Source organism: Piliocolobus tephrosceles, chromosome 14 (genome assembly GCF_002776525.5).
Source record: "Piliocolobus tephrosceles isolate RC106 chromosome 14, ASM277652v3, whole genome shotgun sequence".
NCBI classification, from domain to species: Eukaryota; Metazoa; Chordata; class Mammalia; order Primates; family Cercopithecidae; genus Piliocolobus; species Piliocolobus tephrosceles.
The window spans coordinates 98,715,558-98,742,163 of NC_045447.1; the positions used below are offsets into that span (position 1 = coordinate 98,715,558).

Here is a 26,606-nt window from a genome sequence, read left to right on the forward strand (position 1 = left end):
GACATTCTAGTCCAGCTCTTTATTCCACACTACTGCCTGGAGTGCTGGATTCTAAGAATTGCTCAGCTTTAAATACTGTCTTCAGTCATGTTCCATTGGAGAGCCACAAATCATTAAGGTAGCAAATATATTTGCAAAATATATAATGGATTTATGATTTATGTTGTATGTATAAGCTGCATATTGGCATTTTCATTACATTTGCTATATTTAATATTGTTACGCTTTTTCAAAATTGTTCTCATCCATTCCACAAGTGTTTATTGAGTGTTTATGCAAGGCACTGGAGATCCTGGTGAATTACACAGACAAAATCCCTGCAGCAAATGCTGTTGGCGTTCCCCCCTGCCTGTGTCCTCTCACCTTTCACCACCCCAGTGCTTGCCTGCAGATTCTGCTGCAACCACTCATGAGTCTGCATAAAGACCTTCTCTGGGCTGGGGGCGGTGGCTCACGCCTATAATCCCAGCACTTTGGGAGGCCGAGGTGGGTGGATCATGAGATCAGGAGATCGAGACCATCCTGGCTAACACAGTGAAACCCCATCTCTACTAAAAATACAAAAATTAGCCAGGTGTGGTGGCACACGCCTATAGTCCTAGCTATTGGGGAGGCTGAGGCAGGAGAATCGCTGGAGGCGGAGGTTGCGCAAGCTGAGATCGTACCACTGTACTCCAGCCTGGGCAACAGAGTGAGACTCCATTGAAAAAAAAAAAAAGAAACAAACAAACAAACAAACAAAAAAAGGACCTTCTCTTAGCTGGAAGCCTCCAGTCAATGACAGGTGGGAGTTGGGGGGTAAATGACCCTCACCTTTGGGATGGGATAACTCTAAGGTTCATTCTATTCCATCACTCCAAGTTCCCCAGGCATTTGAACTCCAGTTGTCCACAGCGCAACCCCTGGATAATGTATGCATTACAGGCTTCCTACCTCTTTTTGTTTCCCTTTTAGACTACTCCTTTTGTGCTTCCTGGGATCTCTTCTTAGTAAACTACTTTTGCATGGCTCCTTAGTCAGGGTCTGTTTCTAGGGGAGCTGCTCTAAGACAGTCACTGGCTTCTTGAAGCTCAAATTCTAGAAAAGGATACAGATAATAAACAATAAATCAATTAAAAAAGGCCTCATATGGGCACCTACTGAAAAGAATGAAATGATAGAGACTGGAAAGGGGTTCAGGGAAATTCTGATTAAAGTGTGAAGTTGGGGTCCCTCTGATAGTGTGATATTTGACCTGAAACCTGAAAAACAAGAATTAGTTACGAAAAAGAGTCTGAGGGCCGGGTGCGGTGGCTCATGCCTGTAATCCCAGCACTTTAGGAGGCCGAGGCTGGTGGATCACTTGAGGTCAGGAGTTCAAGACCAGCCTGGCCAACATGGTGAAACCCCATCTCTGCTAAAAATACAAAAATTAGCCAGGCATGGTGGCACACACCTGTAATCCCAGCTACTCTGGAGGCTGAGGCAGGAGAATCGCTGAAACCCAGGAGGTGGAAGTTATAGTGGGCTGAGATTATGCCACTGCACTCCAGCTGGGTCAACAGAGCGAGACTCTGTCTCAAAAAACAAAACAAAACAAAACAAAAGAGCCTGAGAAGAAGATTCTGGGAGGAGGTATGAAAAAATGCAAAGCGAGCAGAAATAGGAAAGAGAACACTGGGCTGTTTCATGAGGAATGAGGCCAGGGAGGGGGAAGACCAAGTAGGTTGGCCCTGTCATGAGAGACTCTGTAGTAAGGATCAGAAGTTTATACTAAATGCAACGAGAAACCTTTGGAGGATGTTAAGCAGGAGAATGCAATAATCTGATTTATACTTGAAAATGATTACTCAGGCAGCTCATGGGAAACAGATCAGGGGAAGGCAGGAATGAAGCAGTGAGCTAAGTTAGAAGGCTACTGAAGAAATCTAGGTGAGAGATAATAGATGCTTTTCAGTTTCCAGACTCAACTGTTGATAGAGAACAGAAGTAAATAGAATACAAACACAGAGTGCATACACATTTATATCTTTGTCTCTGTGGGTATTTATATGTACTGAAGTGGTTCTTAGCATTTGGGGGTGAGAACTCTTTGAAAATCTGATGAAATCTGTGGATCTCCTCTCCAGGAAAATGCAAATGTGCACTGACACACAATTTTAAATGTGTGCTGACAGGTTGGGAAGTCATGGAGTCAGTTAATAAAACCTCAAGCGTATGTTTCTTGTTTTTTTTTTTCCTACATCTGTTAGTAGGGGTAGGCTCTCTATAGTGGTAAGTAAGTCCCAAAGTGGATCACAGTTCAAACACATATTTTTGTTTATGGATGAGAATGGAAGGAAAGATAGCTCAGCTTCATTGGCCCTCTGGTAGAAAGACTCTGAGATGTGTTCTACTCTTTCTACGCCCACATAACAATACTGGGAGAATTCACTGTTCCTTGAAATGGCCCCATGCTATCTTCAAGTCATAACTTCCAAGCTTGCCCTAGGTGTTATCTTAATTTTGGCCAGGTCAAAGGGAGTACACAGAGGAAGTCTTAATAGGTAAGGCCTGGAAGTGGGACCCATTGCTCTGCTCCCCCTTCATTGACTAGAATTTAGCCATCTGGCCACAACTAACCACAAGGGAAGCTGGGAAATATGGTGTAGCTGGGTGGGGAAAACCGGAAATACAAATTTCAGGAACAGTTAGGAGGTTCAGCCATAAGACACACATTTTTCTTTATATTTGTCACATAGGAGTTGCTCAATGTTAAATTTTTAGAGAACAGTGGAAATACCTCACATTGTAAGTCTGATGAAAGACAAGCGATGGATCCAAGTGAAGGTTGGTCAGGAGGATACAATACCCTTTGTGTCATGATTTCCAGAACCAGTTTAACTCAAGGCAAACCCTCTTCCTAGACTGTGGAGATGGGGCTTTCTTTTATTAAGGGTATGTCCTTAAGTAAAAGATTAAGATCCAATTGAAGTGGAAACTTGGCCCCAAACTACACTGTTCTGTGCCTGGAGGAACTGGAATTAATTTGAAGCACACTATTACTCACCCCGATTATGTGCCAGTAGGAAAGGGAGATGATGATGCTGTCAACAAGGCGAATTTTGCGTTTATTTTCTCTCACTCCAACGAGCAGTCATTCTAGATCTTAGATGTGACAGTTCATTGGCTACTCAGGCAAGCACTTGGCCTATCTACTCTGGACTCAACTCTGGTCCATCCTCTCCCTGAAGCAAAGCAGCCCAGAGACTCCTCTTTCAAATGTCCTTTAGGGAGTGGGTGTGATCCTAAGAAGTTGGAGGTGAAGTCCATTTTTATTAATAAATCATATTTTACCATTTGATTCCATGACAATGGTAAAGTCATTTTTCTTGGGGGTGGAGGGTGGTGAGTCTTACCTTAAAAAATAAAGAAAATCATTTGAGATCATGGCAAATGTCAATTTCTTCAGTGTTAGAAGGGAGGAAAGCTGATTTTCTCTTAACATACTAAAATGATTTTTCTGAAACCTAAAAATATCCAGAAGCTCTTTTCTCTTGAGATCAGAACCTTTCTAAGCCTCATGTTTAATGTTTGAGCTATTCAGTACCTACAGGGAAGGTCAGGTTTCTTCCATGTTGCCTGTTCCCAGCTCCTTCCTCTGATTCTCTCATTTACATCATAAATATTTCTTTTCAACCCCCTATGTTTTAGCTCTTTCCTTTAAGAGAAATTTAAAAAGCAGGTTTTTTTTTTTTTGCCATTTATTTTATTTAATTTGAATTCCATCTTAGAGTTGTTAATGTGTTTACATGCTATTTTTTCCTATATTCCTTCTCTCCGGTCAGGGAAAATGTTGAGCTTTCTTCAACATGAGATGGATTTAATTGGTTAATTTCATAATTTAGAGTCTTTCTTGGTCTACATTCCAAAAGGAGGGGATTCTTTAAGCTCAGTACAGCTACATTTACTTTTGAAGGAGCTCTTTATTTTGCAGTGAATAAAGTCTCTCTTATTAAACAGAAAATAAAAGAAGGTTTGGCAGGACTCTACTCCCCATGGATGAAACATCACAGGAAATTGAGAAATTGTTTCTTTTTGGCCTTGTGGGAAAATTTTGCTTGTGAAATTTAGTGTAAAGTTTTAAGACGACTGCTTAAATCCATCAAGAAAGAGCTGTTGAATGCATAACAGCTTCTAGGGAAGAGGTGCCAGCCTGACCTTTCTGTATCTGGTCTGTTAAATGTTCAAGGAAGTGTGTGGTATGATCAAGAAGATTGTATATTCTCTCCTACATAATGACTGAGTTTATTTTAAACAGAACGTAGAAATAGTTCATTAATTTAAGAATAATTTTGTCAAAAGTTGGCCTCAGCTGGGTGCTCCTTCCTTTGTGCCTATAAGACAGGACATTGTATAGGCCCAAATGAGAAACAATTCCTTGGTAGAGAGTCCAGTTTCCATTCTCAGGTTGATCTATGGGCTCTAGAATTTTGATATTAAGCCTGTGTCTTGAGCTTCAGACTATTCTGCCAACTGAGGGTATTGCCTTCCATTTTCTTCACATAGGCACCTTGTTTGAAATTTGTGGCTAAAACCCATGTTCTCAATTTGACTCCTAAATCTGTTTTCCTTCTAAGTTCCTTAGGGACTCTATGGGCAGCATAACCATATACTTAGTTGTCCAAATCTGAAACCTTCATTGTTTTCTCTCTGCACTCCCCTCAATTTGCAATCAATCACCAAATTCTGCTACTGTCCCTAAATATGCCTGCAGTCATCTCCTTTCCTTCACCTTCCCCTTCCCAAATTCCCAGTTCAGGCCACAATTCTCTCATGCCTAGATTTCTCTAAAAACTTCCTTAACCAATCTCTTGCCTTCAGTTTTTTCCTCCCGTAATCCTGATTTCACCCTGCAGCCAAAATGATTTTTCTAAAATTAATCTTGACAATGTTACTTCCTGGCTTGAGTTTGATTTCTTTCTTTCTTTCTTTCTTTCTTTCTTTCTTTCTTTCTTTCTTTTTTCTTTCTTTCTTTTTTTTTTTTTTTTTTTGCCTAACTGTGCAATTTTCACTACAATATCCAAACTCTTGACTTGGCCCTTACTTGTACCTCTCAGTTCCCTCTCCCCACCCCTCTTCCAGCTGCATCAGCCTCTGGACACATTCAGCACTTCTCACCTTAGCCAGAACTGGATTCTGAGTGCAGTCAGCGTTCTTTCCTCTGCTCTTTCCCATTCTTGGCTAATTCTAATCTATTTTCTAGAAATCCTCTGAGCCCTCTCTCTTGAGCCCCCTTCCAACCCTCCATTGGAATAGAGGCTTCTTTTCTGAGCTCCCACACCCTGAACTTACGTCTTAGATGGCTCATCCTCCACCGAGAGCTTCTTTTTTTTTTTTTTTTTTTGAGACAGAGTCTCGCTCTGTCGCCCAGGCTGGAGTGCAGTCGTGTGATCTTGGTTCACTGCAAGCTCCGCTGCCTCCCACGTTCACACCATTCTCCTGCCTCAGCCTCCCGAGAAGCTGGGACTACAGGCACCTGCCACCACACCCGGCTAATTTTTTTCTTTTTTTCTTCTTCTTCTTTTTTTTTTTTTTTTTGTATTTTTAGTAGAGACAGGGTTTTACTGTGTTTGCCAGGATGGTCTCGATCTCCTGACCTCATGATCCGCCCGCGTCGTCCTCCCAAAGTGCTGGGATTACAGGCATGAGCCACCGCGCCCGGCCAGCTTCTTAAGGGCTGCTTTACAGCTCATTTCTCTTTGAAGGCTCTGTTCTGCCTGATAAGTAAATAAATGAGAATGAATAACTACTTATAGTGTTTTTCTATATTTAAAATTGAATTCTAATTATACTGTTATAAAATTCGGTTAATTTTGGTGATTTTGGAGCATGGGAAATGCAACTAAAAAAGAATGAAAAAAACACCCCACTATGATTTGACATCAGAAGATATGAATCCAGGCTCAGTCACCACAAGCTGAGAGATTTGCTAAATGTATCAGCCTCCCTGTGTCTCAGTTCCTCGTCAATAAGCATAGGATAATTTCTCATGTAAACAAAGCTTGGCTGAGGACCAAGGAAGAAGTGCCCAGTGGGTGGGTGGAGGCACTCAGTGAACTGTAATGACTTCACAGGTGAGAGGAATTCTTATTTTCTGTATATCTGCAGTTCTCATTGTGCAAAACTCCAGCTTGGGAGAGGTGAGGTGTGAATGGTTTCATGGAGCACCGATGGGAGGGGAATATTCGCCAGGTCTCTTCCCAGTTAGGTAGAGCCACACCAACGGTGGAGAATTCAGCAATTCCTGTAAGGGGAAATTGTTCCTCTTTAGTTTTCCCATTGGGTAGAGCTCAAAAATACCCTTCTACCCTCTCAAATACTGTTGGTGACAGTGAGACCTGGCATAGTGTTGTAGCAATTTGATAACCTGTATTGAGAACTTTCACAATATTCATTCTTTTTGAATGAGTAATTCAATTTCTAGAATTTATCTAAGGAAATTATTTTTAACAAGAGAAGGGGAGCACTTAAGATGTGTAAAGATGTTCACTGCAGTTGTGTTTATTATAGTTAATGATCAAAAATAATCTGAAATGTGCAATCAGTGAGGGATTGTGATGGCATTGCCCTTTGGTGGGTTCTCTCCAAAATGGGAATGTAACGTTGAAAAATTACTTAAGTGAAAAAAACTAGGCTTAAAAAATTCAATCTGTGGTTTAATAAAAAGTGTTTAAATCAAACGAGTATAGGAAAACAAAAGATGACCAGTGGGATAATACACTTTGTTTTAAATGGGGTTAGTTGTAACTAAGAAATCCATAGGCAGGACTCTGCCTCCCTAGACTAACAGCTCCAATGAATGAAGTTCACTGTCTTCTGTGCAAAGGAATCTTTATTTGGCTTTGGCTCAAGGCCAGGCCTTCATCTCGTCTTCTAAAACCTGGAAGGAAGCATTCAGAGGAAAATATCGATCAGAAGTAAACTTCAGCTTAGAAGTTGGGGGGCTGAAGTTGTAGGATACCAGGGAGGGAAAGCCTGCATTTACCCTTGAGCAATCGTCATGACAACAACCTCCTAAGTCATCTTTGAGTGTGCAAAGAGCTTTTCTGTACAGTGTTCACTTACATTGATTTCTCTTCAATTTAGCTAGCTAATTATCCAAAATGCCTGTAAAAATTTGAAAGAGGAGGGAAACACAGTTACTGATTTGGGGTCCCTTCCCTTTATCTTCCTCATATTCAGGGATTTCCCCACTGCGCGGAATTAACTTTGAACCCAGGGAAATTACCTAGAAGGAAATAGCTGGGCTCAGGAAGCAAGCAGACATTTCACTGTGGCTGTATTCACGGGAGGCTCTCCAGGCATTTGGCAGATATTTTCTTACACGTGCCTACTGGACCTTGTGTTGTAAGAGGCACAGAACAGCTGTACACAGTCCAGCGTCACACAGCAAGTCAGGAGCAAGAATCTGTATAGAATTAAGATCTTTTTGTCCCTCCCCTCGAAACTCTATCTAGCCCAAGTGTCTGCTCTCCCACGGGATTTTGTGCTCCTTTTTTTTACTGTCTGTCTCAGCTTCAAAAAAGATCTGTTTTCTCTTATTATTTTCTCACATTGCTGTGGTTCAGAACCGTAGTGCATTTGTCAAATGCATTGTGTGTGTCTTCACCCCTGCAGCTTCCCTGTCAGATGATTCAATACAAGGCAATGAGCTCTCCACTAAGGGGGAAGAAAGAAAGTGAGAAAGAAAGAAAACAGCTCAGAGCCCTAAACCCTGGGTTGTGGCTATTTTTCTCATAGACAGGCTGCTCTCTCTTATCTGATTGGAGTCTCCGTGTTCTCTGAATGGGAAATAAATCTTAACACAGAAATTCAAGCGTTAGTTTCCAGGTGTTTGATAGGAAGCTTTCATCCCAAGTGGTTTGTTTATTTATTTATTTATTTTTGTCGGCGGGGGGGAGTTTGTTGCATTATTTGACCAAGGACAGTGTTGACCACCTCCGGTTTCTACTTCTCTTTCGAAGTTTATTTTATGTTTTGTTGTGGTTTTCAGATTTCTCATGGTTTGGATTTGGGAAAGTAAAATCAAGACAAGGTGTTGGTAAGTAGTTAACTCACTCCTTCTTTGGATAAGTAATGAGTCTATGTTTTTATTCGGATGAACATGCTTGGACCCTCCTTACATTCCACGGTCTTTGATTCATTTTCTGTGTTCCTGGTTTTTGATTTGTTGAAGAAGTAGGTCTAGAATTTTTCCAGGAAAGGCATTACTGTTGTTAATTGAGTTCAGTACATGGTTTTACACTTTTAGATTTGACTCGTTTTTATCCTGTGGGGGGTGTTAACTGTCGTTCCAGTTCTAGTTTGTGATGCATTTTTAAGAAGGTTAAGGAAAGAAATGCAACTTCATTTCAGTTACATGTACAGGGAATAGTTGACTGAACAGTCAAGCTGGACAAGTGTAGGTCTTAACTTTCTTCCATTGGCCAAGATGTAATAGAGTTCTGAATTGGTAAATCAGTTTCCATTTATGACCATTCCTCTTTCAAAACAGATTCTAACGTCCAGACGCTGTGATTTGTGCTTGATTGCATTCTATTCCCCGCATTCAGACTATGTGCTGACAATTGAAAAGCAGAGTTTGTAGCTTACCAAGTGAATGCAGATGATGTAGCTCATCATTAGAATTGAAATCAGGTGTGATCTCTTGGGACCTCTAATTTGTTCAGAATTTTCTATGAGTACAAAGACAATGAACAGGAATTGCTTAGAAGGCATGAGATGACAGGCATTCTTACATCTTTCACGTGGGTTTCCAAGATCCGACCATCTTGGGCATCTGTTGGTTAGTATAGTGTTTCTTTTGGTAGCAAGGTTGGCCATAGGTAAAATGTCAAAGTAGGGGAAATGTATCAATGTCAGGAGACTGCTCAATTCCAAACTATCCACCCTATGCTTGTTCATCCTGGCCATATAAGGAGCTGTTTCTTGTCACTTTCGAACCTGACATCAGACCTTGTCTTGTTGGGCAGCCTCTATCACTGTCTGTCCAGTGATCCAAAAATGACCAGTGGGCTGAGGCAGCCTGGCCAGATGGGGCCTGGGCATGGGGGGAAAGTCACCTTGACTCTTGCTAGTTCCATGGATTCCAAGGTTAAAGTTCTTAACCCGCAAAAGGGAAGTGGAGCCCTGGCAAAGTTAGAACATCAAGTTCAAGTAGTCAGGGCTTCTAGGCAGCTCCCCAGGGGCAAATTTCAGACACAGCTGATCATTGTCACTTTACCAAGATACCAGAGGGATCATCCTGCCTGGGCAGTCTTAAAGGTGTTCTGTTTGACGGGTTTGATGTGTATGCGTGCACAGGTGTATCCCGTGTACTTTTGGGGAAGGTAGTAATAAACTCTCCCATAGCAGTGCTATAAGACAGGGTCTTGCTTCCGCTAAATTGCAAGTCATTCCACTCACTTGAAAATTTTTTCAAGCCAATTTGCACTGCTGAAGGGCGCTTGTTCCTGAAAAGCTGCAAAAATGTGGTTTTACTGTTTTAGGCCACAGCAGAGAATTCTTCAGAATTATTCTTCCAGCTGCAATCCAGCAGAGGTGCTGCTCTTACAAAACATAGGTTTCATTATTTTTCAAGTTTGCTGAGACCAACAGTTTAGGAGATGATTGCCGTTGAGAAGATAGTGTGTTACTCATGGTTCCCAAAAGAAAGGGGCACACCACGCAATGCAGAGCCACGTGGGGAAGCACTGGGATCCATTAAGAGGCAGAGGAGGGAAGGGAGAACTTGGACAGGAGTTTTTGGTGTGTTTCCAGGGTAAGGAACTGGGGAGGGAGGGTAAACAGGTTTAGGATTGGCTAGTCTGAGTAATTTCAGCAGGCTCTAGCGTACAGGAGCTGTCTAGAGTTGTCAAGTACCTGGCCCTGGCGTGGGGAGGGCAGGTGGATAGTGGCCTGAAGTGTGAGCCTCACATCAGGAAGGTGGTTGGGGGTGTTGTCTCTGGATTGGTTGGTTTGCATTTGAAAGGCGTGCTCCCAGGCAGAGTATTGACCACCTGTAGGAACTGACTCACCCTTTGTGGGAGGGCTGTCCCTCCAGGATCAGCAGGGCCCCAGATGTCAAAGCACCAGAATCCAGAATATAAAAAGGCTTGCTTAGTACAGCTGCTCAAGAGTACTAACCCTTCCCCTCACCTTAAAGGCACTATTGGTATTGAGAGAAGAAAACTCCCCCAGATGACCTTCGTGATTCTTATCACAGGAAATTAAGTCTACGATAGGCTCAGAAATGTCTGTAAAGTCATAGTACAAGATATGCGACCAAGCAGACATATTAAAATAAAAATGGGCTAAAAATGTTTCCAGACTGAACTCATGTTTGTCAGCTGAGTGATTAGAACTATTTACCCTAAATCAGCCAAGTGTGCACATACCTCGCCATTTAAAACTTTATATGAATATTATAATACAGTTCTTCAAATCCTCATATGAATTTCGTTTAACACACGGTGATGTGCCCCTTTATTCTTCTGTCTTTTTCGTGGTGCCTGCTCAAACACATGCATAGACATACAAAGACACATCCTGTGATATGCACAGACAGGCTGCTGTCAAATTATGTAGACATTCATTGTCCCCGCTGAGAGCTTCTTCTGCCTTCCCAACTTTGCTGTGCTTTGCATTCCATTATATCAAAATGTTCACAGAAAAATGGGCTTAAACCCTGCAACCTTGACAGCCATATCAGTCTTCTAGGTTTTGGAACATCAATAATGAAGAAAACAGCACTTGAATTAATATCCCCCTTGATGAATTGTTGAGGTTTATGTGTTACTCACATTTGTCAACAGTGATTTTTCTGGCAAAGTGAAAAGGCTTTTGAAAAATTACCTGTGGTACTTTTTACTGCTTCTATGCTTAATCCTTCTCTCGCTCCCTAAACAAAAGCTCATTCCCTTCCACTCTGTTTCATCGGAGTTGGGGGTTTTAATTGGAGAGGTTTAGGAAAGAAAAGGGTATCCCTTAGTGAGGAAGCAGAAGCAGAGAGCAAATCACTTGGTTGGACTCTTTAAGTGAGGGCTTCGCTGTGCACTTGGCAGAAGATTTATAGTCTGAATTCGGGAATCTCAAGTTGTCTTCTAGGTATCAGCCTCCTCAAACATGATTGAACGCTGCTCTGACGTTCATGAACTTCAGAGCATCCTGGGCCAGAGGAGAGTCAGAGAAGAAAGCAACTGGGGTCAATGCATTTCTAATCATTGCAGGGGCTCCAGAAGGAAATATTGCTGGATTTCTGACAGCACGTGGAGTGTTTTAAAATGAAACTCCTGTACAAAGGCATAAGAATAATGCCATGGACTTCCGAGACTGTGGGGGAAGGGCGGGACGGGGATGAGGGATAAAAGGCTACACATTGGGTACGTTGTTTGCTGCTTGGGTGATGAATGCACCAATATCTCAGAAACCACTAAAGAACTTATTCATGTAACCAAACATCACCTGTTCCCCAAGCAACTATTGAAATAAAAACAAGAAATTTTAAGAAAAAGAAACTCCTGCATTTCTGGGGCTAAAGGTGGTGCCTGGACTCTACTGAGAAATGTGCAGCCGTAACGGTAGTCCTTCCGGGAGCTCAGGCAGTAAGGAGCATGTTTTGGTAACTTTGCAGGAGGTAACAGCCGTGTCCGGAACCAAGGAAGGGAGTCAGTGGTGAGGTTTTATTGACAAGATGCAGAAAACTTAGCATAACTTATCTTCATTTTTTTTGAAACTGAGTCTCACACTGTCACCCAGGCTGGAGTGCAGTGGCGCCATCTTGGCTAACCACAGCCTCTGCCTCCCGAGTTCGAGTGATTCACCTGTTTCAGTCGCCCAAGTAGCTGGGATTACAGGCACGTGCCACCACACCTGGCTAATTTTCGGACTTCTAGTTAAGGTGGGATTTCACCATGGTGGCCAGGCTGGTCTCGAACTCCTGACCTCGTGATCTGCCTGCCTCAGCCTCCCAAAGTGCTGGGATTACAGACGTGAGCCACCATGCCCGGCCAACACATCTTCATTTTTAATTGCTGGCCAGAAGCTGGATGATCTAGGCCTGTCAGGGAGCAAGTTGCAGAACAGGGATGATTAGGAATATTGGAAAGAACTTGTCTTTGTAGTTATTCTTGGCAGGATTTCTGCTGTATCCTAACACAGGTGAGCTAGACACAAGACGAGCATAACTGATGGGCTTGCCTTTGCTTTTGAGTGTTTTGTGGCTTCTAAATTGGCTGTGTGAGGACTTGTTTGCAGAAGTGAGCCGAAGTGCATCATTAAAAGCAGCTTAAATGCACATCCCTTGAGAGAATGCTTCAAAAATTACCTATAATAACAGCAGGCTGTCTCCTGCATAGTTTGTTTAAGACACTGCTTAGCTGGGGAATGTCCAACTGTTATCACTACAAACTGTGATAATCTCCATATGAGGGGGAAAAATGGATCTTGGAGGTTGGGGGATGAGGTATTATTATATTTCATAGGGGATTCAAGACTGGTTAACAAGACAACTTTTGTTTTCAAAATTGCTGTGCTTCTCACTAAAATAGTTAAGTGTGAGGGAAAAGGCAGAAAGAGGATGGAAGTGCTGAAACATGCATTTAATGGGGGGGTTGGAAGAAAGCACATGTCCTTGCGTAGGAAGTAGCAATTCAGACTTCTCCTGGCATGGCATTTGCCTTGGCTGGGCGTTTGATTCTGCCTTTTCACTCCCTATTGTCTTTTCTCTTTATTCGTTCTCTGGGCTTATGGCAGTGGTCGGGTCAGTGGTCTGCTTCCATGGAACCCTGCCTGTGTAATACATACCTTGTCCACCTCCCACGTAGACAGTGCCTGTCATGCACCACTGCTGTCTTCATTGGTTTGAAGCTTTCACGTAGACCTTTATCTTTGCGAATCTAATGTTGCTTGCAAACAGTATGAGTTTAGTGGCTAATGGGTAAATTGTTTAGACAGGATACAGTAGACTGTATGTGTGAGCATATACGTTCTGAGACTTTGGACTAGAAAATTTGTCTTGTACAGAAAATGCTATGATTATTAATTTAGTATAAAGACACCAAGTAATGACTATAAATAGTATTACAGCTGAAGACAAAGCAGGTAACTTTGCCATGGGATTGATCCATTATTGTTATAAAAGTATTTTGTAGACAAAAGTGGTGCAGACACTCACAGAATATGAAGAAAGAGGAATATAGTCATAGGACAGTCAAATGTATATCTGGCCTACCAGTTAAAGTTCATTTAGTAATACCTAGTAGTAATACGTACTCATGAAGCAGATTTAAATTTATAATACATTTTCCTATTACTAGTCTCATTCTATTGTCATAAAATAAGCAAATATTATTTTGCATATGAGTGGATGTAGAAATCCAAAGAAAGTGACTTGTCCAAAGGGTAGAGACAGAAACCCAGATCCTGAAATTCCCAGAAGAACTTTCAATGCTCTGTGAAATAGGAATCCCAGAATCATGTTGAGAGTTTCAATGACAGAGTGTTCTAGACACAATCACAGAACAGAGAGGAAAGCTACATATTATCTTACAGGAGAAGGAAGTGAAGAAATTGGAGCTCTCATACACTGCTGGTGGGAATATAAAATGGTGCAGCCACTTTGGAAAAGTTTGGCAGTTCCTCAAAATGTTAAATATAGAGCTACCATATGACCCAGTAATTCCACCCAAGAGAAATTAAAACACGTGTCCACATAAAAATTCATATATGAATGTTCATAGTAGCATTATTCATAATAGCCAAAAAGCCAGAACAACCCAAATGTCCACCAACAAATGAATGGATAAATAACGTGTGACATATCCACACAATGGAGTATTATTAGGCAATATAAGGAAAGGAAGTACTAATACATACTACAATGTGGATGAATCTTAAAAACATGATGTTCAGTGAAAGAAGCCAGTTACAAAAGATCACATATTATATGGTTCCATTCATATGAAATGCCAGAGAGATAGAGTGTAAATCTGTGAATATCCTCGGCTGAAAGTGGAGAGAATGGGGAGTGAGTGCTATCTGGGTGATGAAAATGTCCTACAATTAGATTATAGTGATTATTGCACAACTCTATGAATATACTAAAACCCACTAAATTGTACACTTTAAATGGGTAAATTTTATGTATGTGAGTTACAGCTCAACAAAACCATTGATTACAGGAGAATATATACATTTTTCTATCTCCAGGCCCAGCTTCCGTTATCAGCAATGATGATGACTCTGCCAGCCCACTCCATCACATCTCCAATGGGAGTAACACCCCATCTTCTTCAGAAGGTGGCCCAGATGCTGTCATTATTGGAATGACCAAGATCCCTGTCATTGAAAATCCCCAGTACTTTGGCATTACCAACAGTCAGCTCAAGCCAGACACATGTAAGTACAGCTGTTTATACTTATTGGCCCATTTGCTGCATAGCTGTATCAACCAGAGTGTTTATCAGAGTCCCTGACAGGGATGACTGGCGGGGGGCAGGGTGCAGTGAAATGTCTGAGGATTCTTGCAGCTTTTGGTCCAGGAATAGATCCTTTAGTTTGTTGCTTATGGAATTCTTCGGGTGTGTCTCCTGCTGGGAAGGGAACTGTGGGCAGATACTGACTTCTCTTGGGATCTATTTTCCGAAACCATTTGTCAATGTGAAGTTGGAATCAGGCATGCTTATCTTGAAAAAAAGAGAGACAGAAACCAGAAGTATCATTAGAATGCACATATATCAGTTATAGATGACAAGCAATGAATGTAATTTAAATTTAGCTTGTTAAAAGTCATTGAAACGTGCACTCTAGGTAGCTGGGAAGGCACTGTGTTGCCCACAGGTGGTATCAGTTTGGAGAGTCCTGTATTCTTTGCTCAGTCTGAGTTCCCAGCATGAGGCCTTGTTGTGTTGCCACAATAGCAAGGAGAGATGCTAGCAGATGATTTGCATATTAAGTACACTGACTTTCATTCTTCAAAACCAAATTAACCCATTAATCTCTGTTAGCAAGCTTGAGATTTTTCTAAGGGCTTTTTATGCTATCTTCTGCACCACTGCTCCAATATTAAATGTGTAGCCTTAAAGACAACACAAAATAAACCCACAGTGGACAAACAGGCTTATGGCATTGGGATTCCAGGCCTTCCTTCATACGTGAATAAGGGGCCGTGAGGGCAATGACATCAGGTGGCCCAGATCCCAGAGATTCCCTGCCACTAAGGAGTGGGTATCCTGCATGTTTCTATCCCGACTTAAATACCATTCTCCTACCTTGTCATAGAGGTAAGGTAGAGGATTACTGCAAGGTTAGGCTTTGGGGGCTGACTCTTCATCGAGAGCTTTCATGGGATGAAGGGCCTTAGCAATGAGTGTCAGATCTTCATGGGATGAAGGGCCTTAGCAATGAGTGTCAGATCTGTGCATATATAAGGAAATATCTATAACTTCATCCTATTCACTCAAATTTATCCCAAGGTATGTTTAACGTTGGATGTGAGTTTAAATGTTAGGAAGAACAGTATTATGAGCTTTTAATGTGTAAGACTGGAATCCACCAGAGATTTTGGTTGACTCTGTAACATGACAAGATAAATAGAATAATGTATGAAGAATATTGAGCTCCTTGAAATAAGAGGTATTAGTTGAATCAAGGTATCATTACTCTTAATACTTTCATTGTGGTGTGAACAAGGTGAGTAGAGGTATTGCTTAAAATGTGCCTTCTTTGACGGGGTGAGCCTCCTCCAAAGATCCTTGGAATGCCCTGTACGCAGAACTGTCAAATAAGGAGTAAGACTAAGCAGGATACTGTGATGGGAGCATCTCTCATCCTTTTGATTGTTCTCCCTAGGGATAGAGTACTTTGACATTGACACCTCAGTCACCACCCAAACCAGGCCTATGATGCTTTTCAGTTAGCCTGAGGCTGACAAAAATCAACATACCCTCAAAAAGTTGCTTTCCTTTGTGGAGGGAGGAAAGATAAAGCTGCATAATTAAGTACACCCGATCAGCCCAACAAGTCCAGCAAGAGAAATTGAACAAATGAGCAAGAGAGCAAATAAAGTAACAAATGAGATCCTCTAGACAAAAGTGGGCTACATGGCTGGAAGTGCTTTCTTCCCTGGGAGGCCGAGACAGGTGGATCACGAGGTCAGATCAAGACCATCCTGGCTAACACTGCCAAACCCTGTCTCTACTAAAAAATACAAAAAACTAGCCGGGTGAGGTGGCGGGCGCCTGTAGTCCCAGCTACTCGGGAGGCTGAGGCAGGAGAATGGCTTAAACCCGGGAGGCGGAGCTTGCAGTGAGCTGAGATCCGGCCACTGCACTCCAGCCTGGGTGACAGAGTGAGACTCCGTCTCAAAAAAAAAAAAAAAAAAAAAAGAAATCCAGGAAGAAAGGCTTCAAAGGTTATTTCCTTGATCTGGAGTCTGTGGAGATTTTTTGCAAAGGTTTGGGTTCCCTTTGGAGTAGTCTCGATTGTGTGGCTCAGTCATTCTGTGCCTCCTGTCAGTTTCTGGCCTCTACCCAAGTGGTCAACCTCCATTTGGTCATTCCTTCTGTATAAAGTCTTGCTAGGCCCTGCACCCAACCGCAGTGTCCCGGCTTTGTGTCCTCAGTCACTCCACACCATATACCAAAACAGATTTTCATTTTTCCAGGCAACAAGCCACATATACTCTTATGATTTTAAGAACACTTAAAATCACAAATCTTCCATGAATCCTTTTTCAAATAAATGAGAATGAAGAAGCGATTTACTTCTTTCCTTCCCTTCACCCTTTTGTAAATGTCATTTTTTATCTCACAATTTTTTTTTTCTTTATCTTTGGTGTATCTGTGGCCTTCTGTTAAATATTGAGTATGAGCACTCTCACGTGTTTCTGCAATCTCTTTTAGGTTAGATTGTAAGCTCTTGGAGAGCAGGATCTTTATCTGTTGAGCTATTCCTTCATAGCACAGGACATGGTGTACCTTTGATGTTGGCCACATGTTGACCAGATGTAGCTTTATATTACTGAAATATTAATTGCTAGCAGATATGTAACAAGAAAGATGACTCATAATCATTTTCATTGGTTTTATTCCTATCAAACTTGCCTACATAGTTGTTTATTTATTAGACAAGTTTTTAACAATATGTTAGCCAATTTAAACAGATTTAGATAACAATTTTAGCAGAAATAGGCTTTGGACAAAAAATCTTTTCTTTGAACATTCTAATTGCAGTCATGCAGAAATTAAAATATTTCAAAATGTATAGACCTGACATGTAGACTGATCTGTTGCTATAGGCCCATGAAATGTTGAGAACTTAGATTTCAATTAGATAATTCCCATTGACTATATATGTGTGTGTGTATATATGTGTGTGTATATATATACACACACATATTTATGTGTGTGTATAAATATACACGCACACATGTATTCTATATATACACACATACGTATACGTACATATGTGTGTGTGTGTATATATATAAAAAACATGTATTTTAGAGACAGAGTCTCACTCTGTCACCCAGGCTAGAGTGCAATGGCACAGTTGTAGCTCACTATAACCTGGAACTCCTGGACTCAAGCAATCCTCTTGACACAGCCTCCTGAGTGGCTAGGACTCTTAGGTACACACCGCCATGTCTGGCTAAATTTTTTTATTTTTATTTTTATTTTTTGTAGAGATACAGTTCTCACTATGTTGCCCAGGCTGGTCTTGAACTCCTGGACTCAAGTGATCCTTTCCAACTTGGCCTCCCAAGAGAGGGATTGTGGGCATGAGCCCCTTGAATATTTTTTACAAGTGAGCTTTTAAAGAACCTCTAAAGCAGGGCTCTCTTAAGAAGTTGCAATGAAAAAAACATTGAGAAGACCTCAGAGAGAGTTTAGAAGACTTACCATGTGCTTAAAGCATAATATCATATGGACAGTACAACGTTACTATTCTTATGGATCCATCAGAGACTTGAGCCAAAAACTGGCCTATTTACTTCTCTTTCCTAAAACTGCATGCTATTCAAAGATGTTGACTTTAGAATATACACGTGATCTTACAAAGATCACTGAATTGTAAGAATCTAATGTGTGTATGATCTATATGTATGATCTTACTCATTTCACTGAAGTTTAAGAATCTAACTTACATAATAAAGACAATTCATTAAATATTTATTTATAACACTATTTTAATGCTAGGAACTAGAGATCTCTTGAAAATGATGGCTTGTTCCCTGCTCTCAAGGAGTCTCACTGGCAAGGCCGATAGTTAGATCATCATATAATCATAATGCAATGTGATAGGCATTACAATAGGATAGGTTAGAGCATGGGTCCAAAACCCCAATTACCAACAAGAATCAGGCACGTCAATGTAAGAAACAGGCTGGAAGAAAAATGATGTGGGGTAGTGAGGGCCATGCTGGAGTATGGGCCTGGTATTGCCAGATACTCTAATTTTTTTCCAGAAAAAACAGGCGTTTATTATTTTATGTGGATTCCCCAAGATTTAAGACACCGGGTGAGATAAATAAAAATATATCAGGGTGAGGCAGGTTTGACTCGCAGTCTACCACCCGTTTGTGATACTCTGAATTAGACCTAAAGGATCAATGAATAAAAATACCTTATTTTACAAACCATGCCCAGAAGTAGCTTGTCCAGAGTGATACAAGCTCAATACTTGCATAGTTTGGCTTTAAAAACAAAACAATAAACAAACATGATCAAATCCGACTTCTTAAAATGATGCATAAAATAATTTTAGTGAAAGATGGTGATCAATTATATCCCCTGAAGTATGTTTTCACTATCTGGAGTGATATGAGGGTTTCATTTACAAAGTCCGGAGGTGGTTTGCAGGATTGTAGAGCAATCTGAACAGGGCTGAATTCCTCCCGAGCACGTTCCAATAGCAAGTCTGTCTACTTTATTGCAGGGCCCAGAGGTTCCCCCAAGACCGCCTGATAATAATTTGGTATTTGGAGGCTCCTGTGTCACTGCAGGAACTAAAGGAGGCTAAATCCATGCCTGATGGAGGAGAAGAGTTCTATGGTTATCTGCAAATTCTGGCCAGACAAGATCTTGACGTCACTCCTTAGCTTCCATAACCTAGCCAAGCAAGAAGTTGCCTTTCCAAGACAAAGCAGTGTGCTCTAATGACTAACCCCTCAAAGTACTATGCCACTTTAACTATAGACCCATCTCCTCGATCAATCAGGATGGCAAGATGGAGCTGAGGAGCTCAGCAACATCAAGTCTGGAGTTGGTCTTTAATTCAACTAGCTCGTTTAGACGTGTCTGAACACCACGTCACCTGACAGCACGGGGTGGTTTCCCAGTAAAATTTACAAACTCGGCTCAAGGGCAGCTGTGTGTTGCTTTCCTTTCCTTGCCTGCTGAGAAAGGTTTTGACAGGGAACGATGGAAACACACCTTCTGAGCTGAAACAAACCAACAGAAACAAAACATACTAACCAGCAAAAACCCCAAATCATCAATCTTGGGTTCTCTCGAAGGGTGGGAGTGCGTTTTATCTTCTCCCGTCGGAGCAAACACGATAGATGTCCTCCCTAAAATTGTGTCTTCCCTAGAGCAGCCTTGTAAATTAGCTAGGGTCCTAGGCTTGAGGCCTAAATCGACTTAAAATTGTCTCTAAATATGGACCTGGATGTGTTTGTACTTGCAGAGCATGCCCTCTTCGTGTGCCTAGGGCTAGTAACTCCCTGTGGCAGAGGCATATAAAGTATTCTGACTTTTTTTTTTTTTCAATTTAATTCCATTTCCAATGAAATGGATTTTTAAAAATTTTCTCCAGAGTGTGCCATACTTCTCCAGCTATTGTAGTTAATGTGCGTGTTTCCTTGTGTATATGTGTGTTTGTGTGCGCGTATGTGTTTTCCTAGTGGTCACATGCTTGTTAGGCAATTATGTAGATACGCACAGATTCGTAAACCAGCTAGGCCTGAGGAAAGAAGACCTTATAAAAGGAGGGAGTATTTTAACAGTAGCTAAAGCTATCACACAAAGCACCCATTCTGCTCCCCTCAACAGCCACAGCCCACTTCGTCATTGTCTTACCAATAAGGGGAAAGGATGGAGGTGATGTTTTTCACAGAACCACAGAGGTTTTGAACATATTTGCAATAGTACTTTGAGTACACATGAGCAAAAATTCTGAATTACATCCAGGACCCAGAAGCTCATTAGATCAAAGAGTGCGGGGCCCTTCAGAGTTACTGGAGATTATCTTCAGACTTCAGTGCAATCGAATGACCATGGTCCATTTTGATGGTCAGAGATAGGACTGATAAAAGGGTAGAAACAGTTGCTTTAGCACTTTCTTCTGTACTTTGCCTATTAATGTTTTGTCTTTCAAAAGTATATTTTCTTCTAATTGTTTAATTGGCCAAATAATGACTGCTTTGGGAGTTGTTCGTATGCCTTGGAAGGCCATGGCCTGCACTTTAAAAATAAGCTAAGTCCATTCTGCCCAGCGTGAGCATTAGGACAGAGAATGCAGTTATTTTAGGATCCTTAAAAATTGCTTCTTTTATGGCACACTGGGTTGACGACTCATCTCGTGGGAGCCTTCATGGTACATTGCTGCTGTTTTGCAGGTCCCAGTACAATTCTTTCCTCCTCTCAGTGCCATGCCCCCCCCATTGCTAGCTACAACAATTTGATGTCATATTCCATTTTCAACTCCAAAGGAGATGGTAAGAAGCTATCAAATAATGCTTTAAAAAAGCAACTTCAGTTTCTTAAAAGAAAGGAAATGAATACATGCTGCATAATTACATTTAAAATGTAAGCCTTGTTATTATAAGCTGCACCGAGATGAAGATTTGTTAGCAAACCAGTTTCAAGCACACTCACAGTGAAGTAAAATCATGTTTTTAGCATCTGACCATTGGGTGATATTATTCTTTGTTATCAAAAAAGAAATATCACCCGATTATAGTATTCTTAGACCTCCTAGAGAAAATACTCCAGTCCTAAGTTTGGTGTCTGAAAAGAAAAACAAAAATAAAGGTTATGGATTTAGGTCAGGGAGACACTCAGAGTGATACTCTGAAGACTGCGTTTACTCCCTCATCATCGGCCAACCAAGATGGAGTTCTGCATCCTGCACATATCAGACATTTCAGTCCAATTTCACCAAAGCATCAGTGATGTTCTAGAAGCATCCCAGCAGATGGAGGATCCTAATGTATTTGTTCTGGGTATTTCCCAAGGCCCAGCCTGACTGGAGTGTGTGTACCAACAGGATGAATCCAATCAAGCTATGCCCCCATTTTGGTTTTGAGTTGATCACTCTCACATGTGCCAGCAGATTGTGGACCAGGACCAGCTCAGCAAACACAGTTGCAGAGTAACCTCCTACGTTGCTAAGAAGCTCCTGCTACCCAGGTGCTTTGAACAATTGAGTGCTCCCTCTGGTTAAGTAGAGATGGGACCACTGGAGTTTTTCTCGGATGTGATGCTCAATCCTTTAGGGCAGCTATTATAACAAAGTGCAGGTTTCCTCCCCGGGAAGTGCAGCTTTTCTCTGTCTTTCCTAATTCTGCCAGCCTGTGAGAGTAGCCACCATAGCTGGGCTTCTTCTCAGATTAATTGTCATGCCAGGTCTCCTTGCTGGGGAGCTGTGATGCTGCTCTGAGGTTGATCGCTGAGGTTGTAGTGGGTTTTTGTTTAGTTTTTCTGGATTGTTCTTCTTTCTCTTGAATGGCAAGAGAAGAAACATTTTCTCTAACCCATGGCCAGGAAGGAAATGAGGATAGAGCTACTTCTTAGTTCAACCTGGTTGCCACATAAAGGAATCTCCCTCCTTAGACTCAGCCCCTAACTGGAAGCAAGAGCCTCTGCCTCCTGAGACTGAGAGAGCAGCCCAAGGAGGAGATGAATCCATTCCGTCCTTTGTTTGGGTTTGCTTCCTGTCAGGGAGAGAATGCTGTGGCAGTTCCTGATTTGTGGAACTTTCATTTTTAAAACCAGGACAGTCCTAAACAGACTGCAATGAGTTGGCCAATCCCAGTTGGTATAGGCCCAATTATTTTTGCTAGTAAGATAGACTTGTCTTCCTCACCCAAAATGCTTTTAAGTGCCCTAAAATGGGTATTTCAAAATAAGAATAAATAATACAGATTATAGTAGAAAACCTGGAAAAATAAGAAACAAAGATGAAATGAAAAGTCCCATGTAATTCCACCAGTTAGAGTTAACCACTGATATCATTTGGATATATGGCTTTCTAGTCTTGTGGGTATCCTTTTAATCTCTTGTAATATAAAGTCTGACCATATATGTCCTTGCCTTTGTTTGTACTGGACTCTGTTAATATTTTTATAGTAATGGCTCCCTTTGGGGCGATTGTGCCATACAGTGTGTAGGAAGCACATTGGGTATATTATTCCCAGTTTCATATTTTGTATTTCCCTGGGGATGTGCAGGGGTTAAGAGCGGGGGTCTGGCTGTAACTGGCCACGTCAGACTCTCATATGGTAAGTATCACAGAGCACACGAGGCCTGTGTTATGCACTGGAAAGACTCAGGAAATGAGAGGCTCTCTTGTTCTGACAAGGCAGGCTGAGAGCTCTCATTTAGGGTCATCACTCCAGATAACTCCAAATGCAGTTTATTGCTCAACTGAAGCAGATGATCACTTTTTGCCTCCAAGTTCTTCACCCTAGCTAGCTCCTTTCAAAGAGCTGAGTGTGCTGGATCTTAAAGGGCCAAGCTAGTTACATCTCATACATTTCCCAATATTTAGGGATGCCTTCTCTTCCACTGAGGATCCCTTGGCTATGCAAGGACCTCTGATGAGCCGGAGTCTCCCTTTGGTCACTCCCAGCTTTGCTTAAACTTGATGGAGTTTGCTGTCCAGTGATCCCCAGATCTTTCATCATGAAAGCCTTCCTTCCTCTCCTGATGTCTCAGGCCTCTAGACCTAGACTGGGGTTCTGGCAAGGAGGCTTCTATCAATAGTATGAAATCCAATAATATGTTAGTGTTGGTATTTTGCACAGTAATATTAAGGCTAGATTCTAAAAATGAGTTCAAACGAATAAGTTTCTGTGATGTAAGAGATTGGATATGTGTGATTTCAGAACCAAAGGCAGGGGGGAATCCCAGAAAGAAAACAATAATATAAGCCTAGTTTCTATATATTATTCTTATTCATTACTGTATATGGGTAGACATCAATATTCTTTTTTATCCTGTTACTATTAATTGACACATTTTTTAACCATGCCATTGAACTTTTGGGTGCATTAAAGTGGAACCTAAGCCCCTCATTACATAATAATGGCATTTGGACTGAGTGCCATATTCCTAAATTTCCAATAAAGTGGTTGATATAGAGAGGACAGGATAAAGCCCTATGGTGTTATATCAAAATAGCTAGTCTCCACTTTAGGGAATGCCTTTACTAGAGATTACGTGAAAGGTCTGCTTATAAAATAAGCAGATATGCCACCACTAAGCAGCCACCTGAATTGTTTTCCTACAGGAATGATTAATTTTCAGATCCATTTATGTTTTAGTACTCAATACTTACTCCCTTTCCCTGCAACACACCCAAAGGGTTTACTTTTGAAGTCATTTGGTCTTCAGTCTACTACTAAGGAACAGAGAGGCACTAACTGCTTTACCCAGGGTCAGAACTCATGTTCTTACCTTCTATTAATAGAGTACTTGAGTCAGATGGACTAACTGGTCTCAGATTGTCTCTATCTTGGTTTTATTTCCATAAACATCAATATCTTTACCCACATGGTTTTTCTCTCCTCCCCGTTTTTTCCTTATGTATTAGGGTTCAGGAACTATGAAGCTAATGATCACATTTCTTCCTAGTTCCTAATTTCATTAGTGCCATTTCCTAATATCTGCAGAAACAATTATCAATACATGTAGCTGCTTGAGCCTTATTTAGAAGGGTAGCCTTTCTTTCCCAAGTGCTGTCAGAATTATACATTTAGTCTGTCTTTTTCCCTCTTAGGAGTTTTTGTTTTGAGTTGATGGTAAAACTCCTCTATACATGTGAGATTTTTGATTTCACTGAATTCTACCTAGATTTTTATGGACATTGGATTTGAAAGAGGAAAACACTCATTTTCTTAGTAAGATATTGGTGATACATAGCTACGCTGCTGACTTCCAAACTCCTGAGCTTTGGGGAGGGCGACAGTGGCCAAGTAGCAGGCAGAATAAGATCATCACTCATGTCCTGAATCACACTTTCCCTCTCGGGTAGTGTATATGTTCTGCCACTTCCTACATATTACATCCTGAATTTTTAAGTAAAGTGGATCTTAGCCAGATTTGAGTCTAATGGCTGATTCATCGGCATTGTTCTTGGCGTTAACATCTCAGTGCCCTCTTTTGTTTTCTTTGAGAGGATTCATGTCATTGAGGGCCTTTGTGCCTCCTCTTGTCTCGGTGTGAGGAAGAGCTTTGGTGTGAGGGCAGAGCTATGTAAAGGGTTGCTGGGTTGGGGGATTAGTTCATATGGTCCCCACACCATCTATCTACTTTTGGAGAGAGGGGACTTTGAGTGGGTGGGTATGGATTGATGTTCCTCAAGGAAACCCTGCTGGCCAATGGGCACTACATCTGTGTATTACTGTGATTATCTCTGTAAGCTCCCCATGTGGCCAAGGACCCTCCTCCTACCTGGGCACTTCCTGCTGCCTTATTGCACTAGTCTCAGCCGTTCAGCCCGCTGCTGCTCCACCATGTTGGGCTGTGGTAGGATAGGGAAGGGGTTCTCTTGATTGCTAAAGGTTGCCTAACTTTATTTCCCTCTTCCACATTTCATGCAAGAGAGTGGACCTAACACATGACTTGCGTTCTCTTCCTATGTTCAGAAACTCCAGGGCTTGCCACGTGTATGTATGAGTGACCAATGGAACTTGGAATTCTTTATCTATATGATCTATTTGAAAATGAGACTTTTGTACTGGAATTTGTGATGTAGTTGATCATTCAGAGCCAAACGCATATACCAATAAAGACAAGAGTGTCATATTTGTGGTCTCTGTTGCCTACTTTCATCACCTACTAATAATTTTTCTTACATAGACTTGAGAATATAATTCAATATTGGGATTCCTCAAGGCACCACGAACAGTGCTTTAGAAGTTGTTGCCATTGGTTCCCCAGTTGCCCCCACATAGCCTCTCTGGGTTTTCTCGAAGCAACTCGTTCACTCAGGTAGGCCAGCACTACGGTGAGGCAAGAATGTTACTCGCTTAAGGCACAGAATTTAAAGTGGCACCAAAAGTCTCAGTACTCAAATAATATTTTCACGCAACATTTTAAAAGATAAAAAAATAATGCAAAAGATCGCTGAAGAAAATATCAAAATTTTAAATAAAGCCAGCATAATCCCAGGAGGACTGAGATGAGTGTAAGGTGAGTGAGCTGAGTCCTACAAGTTCAGGGTCAGATCCTGTCTTTCCTTTAAATTCTGATAGTTTTGGCTGGGCACGGTGGCTCACGTCTGTAATCCCAGCACTTTGGGAGGCTGAGGTGGGCGGATCATGAAGTCAAGAGATCAAGACCTTCCTGGCCCACATGGTGAAACCCCGTCTCTACTAAAAATACAAAAATTAGCTGGGCGTGGTGGCACATGCCTGTAGTCCTAGCTACTTGGGAGGCTGAGGCAGGAGAATCGCTTGAACCCGGGAGGTGGAGGTTGCAGTGAGCCGAGATCATGCCACTGCACTCCAGCCTGGCAACAGAGAGAGATAACATTAAAAAAAAAAAAAAAATCGGACTTTTTTTAAGCACAAATGTTTGCATTCAATTTTATCAAGAACTATTGTGTTACGCTTAATGTAATTTATCTCAATAACCGATTTTTTTAGCATTTCCTTAAATTGTGTGCACAAAGCAAGAATCTCACTGCCCTTAGCCTTGGCCTTGGCCTCCGGGCTCCTTCTGGCCTGGATCTTGTTTAAACCTCTGGCCTTTGCAAAGCTGTTATGTGTACACAAACTTCTCAGCGGATTATCTGTCAGTCTTCTGCCACTTCCTGAGTTCCTGGCCTAATTTCTTTCCTCACTGCCTCGTCTTCCCTTGGAGACGCAGTCCCCTGTTTCCCTTTTGTTCAGCCAGCCTCAGCATCTCCAGCAGTAACCATTCTGTGCTATCTACTGAAATAGCAGAGAAGTGCATGCTCATCTTCTCACTAATTTTTAAAATTTTTATTTGTTGTATGTGACTCTCCAGAGTGAGGGAATGAATGAGGCTGCCAGAGAGAGAGAGAGAGAGAGAAAGAGAGAGAGAGTGAGACAGAGACAGAGACAAAGAGAGAGAGATTTTGTGGAAAAGGACAGGAGGGAGGAACAGGGAACTTTCTCAGTAAGTTCGAGAAATAATCTAGGGGAAAAATGGATAAAAGTTTTAGAAAATAGTGAAATTCTTTAAAATTAAGTGAAATTCTTTAAAAAAAACTATATTGCTTTTCTCCTCCACATTTGGAGATGTATGATACATTTGCTAAGTTGAAGATACAGTATTTGAGATTTAAAATACCCCATTTTCACTCAGCCAGTTTCTTTTTTTTTTTTTTTTTTTTTTTTTTTTTTTTTTTTTTTTTTT

The 26,606-nt window shown here is 41.4% G+C and overlaps 1 protein-coding gene across 7 annotated transcripts in view; it reads left to right on the plus strand.

Annotated features, from left to right (window-relative positions):
• Nucleotides 1-26,606, plus strand: part of NTRK2 (neurotrophic receptor tyrosine kinase 2) — a 366,376-nt gene that overhangs the window by 191,943 nt on the left and 147,827 nt on the right. For 3 of the 7 annotated variants that reach the window (XM_023229536.1, XM_023229535.1, XM_031934031.1), the window contains one exon: nucleotides 14,209-14,397. In XM_023229536.1, coding sequence (XP_023085304.1) covers nucleotides 14,209-14,397 — 189 coding nt within the window. Of the gene's footprint in view, nucleotides 1-8,014; nucleotides 8,063-14,208; nucleotides 14,398-18,936; nucleotides 25,030-26,606 lie in introns of those variants that run through there. The other 4 variants (XM_031934032.1, XM_023229537.1, XM_031934033.1 and 1 more) reach the window with 3 other exon arrangements.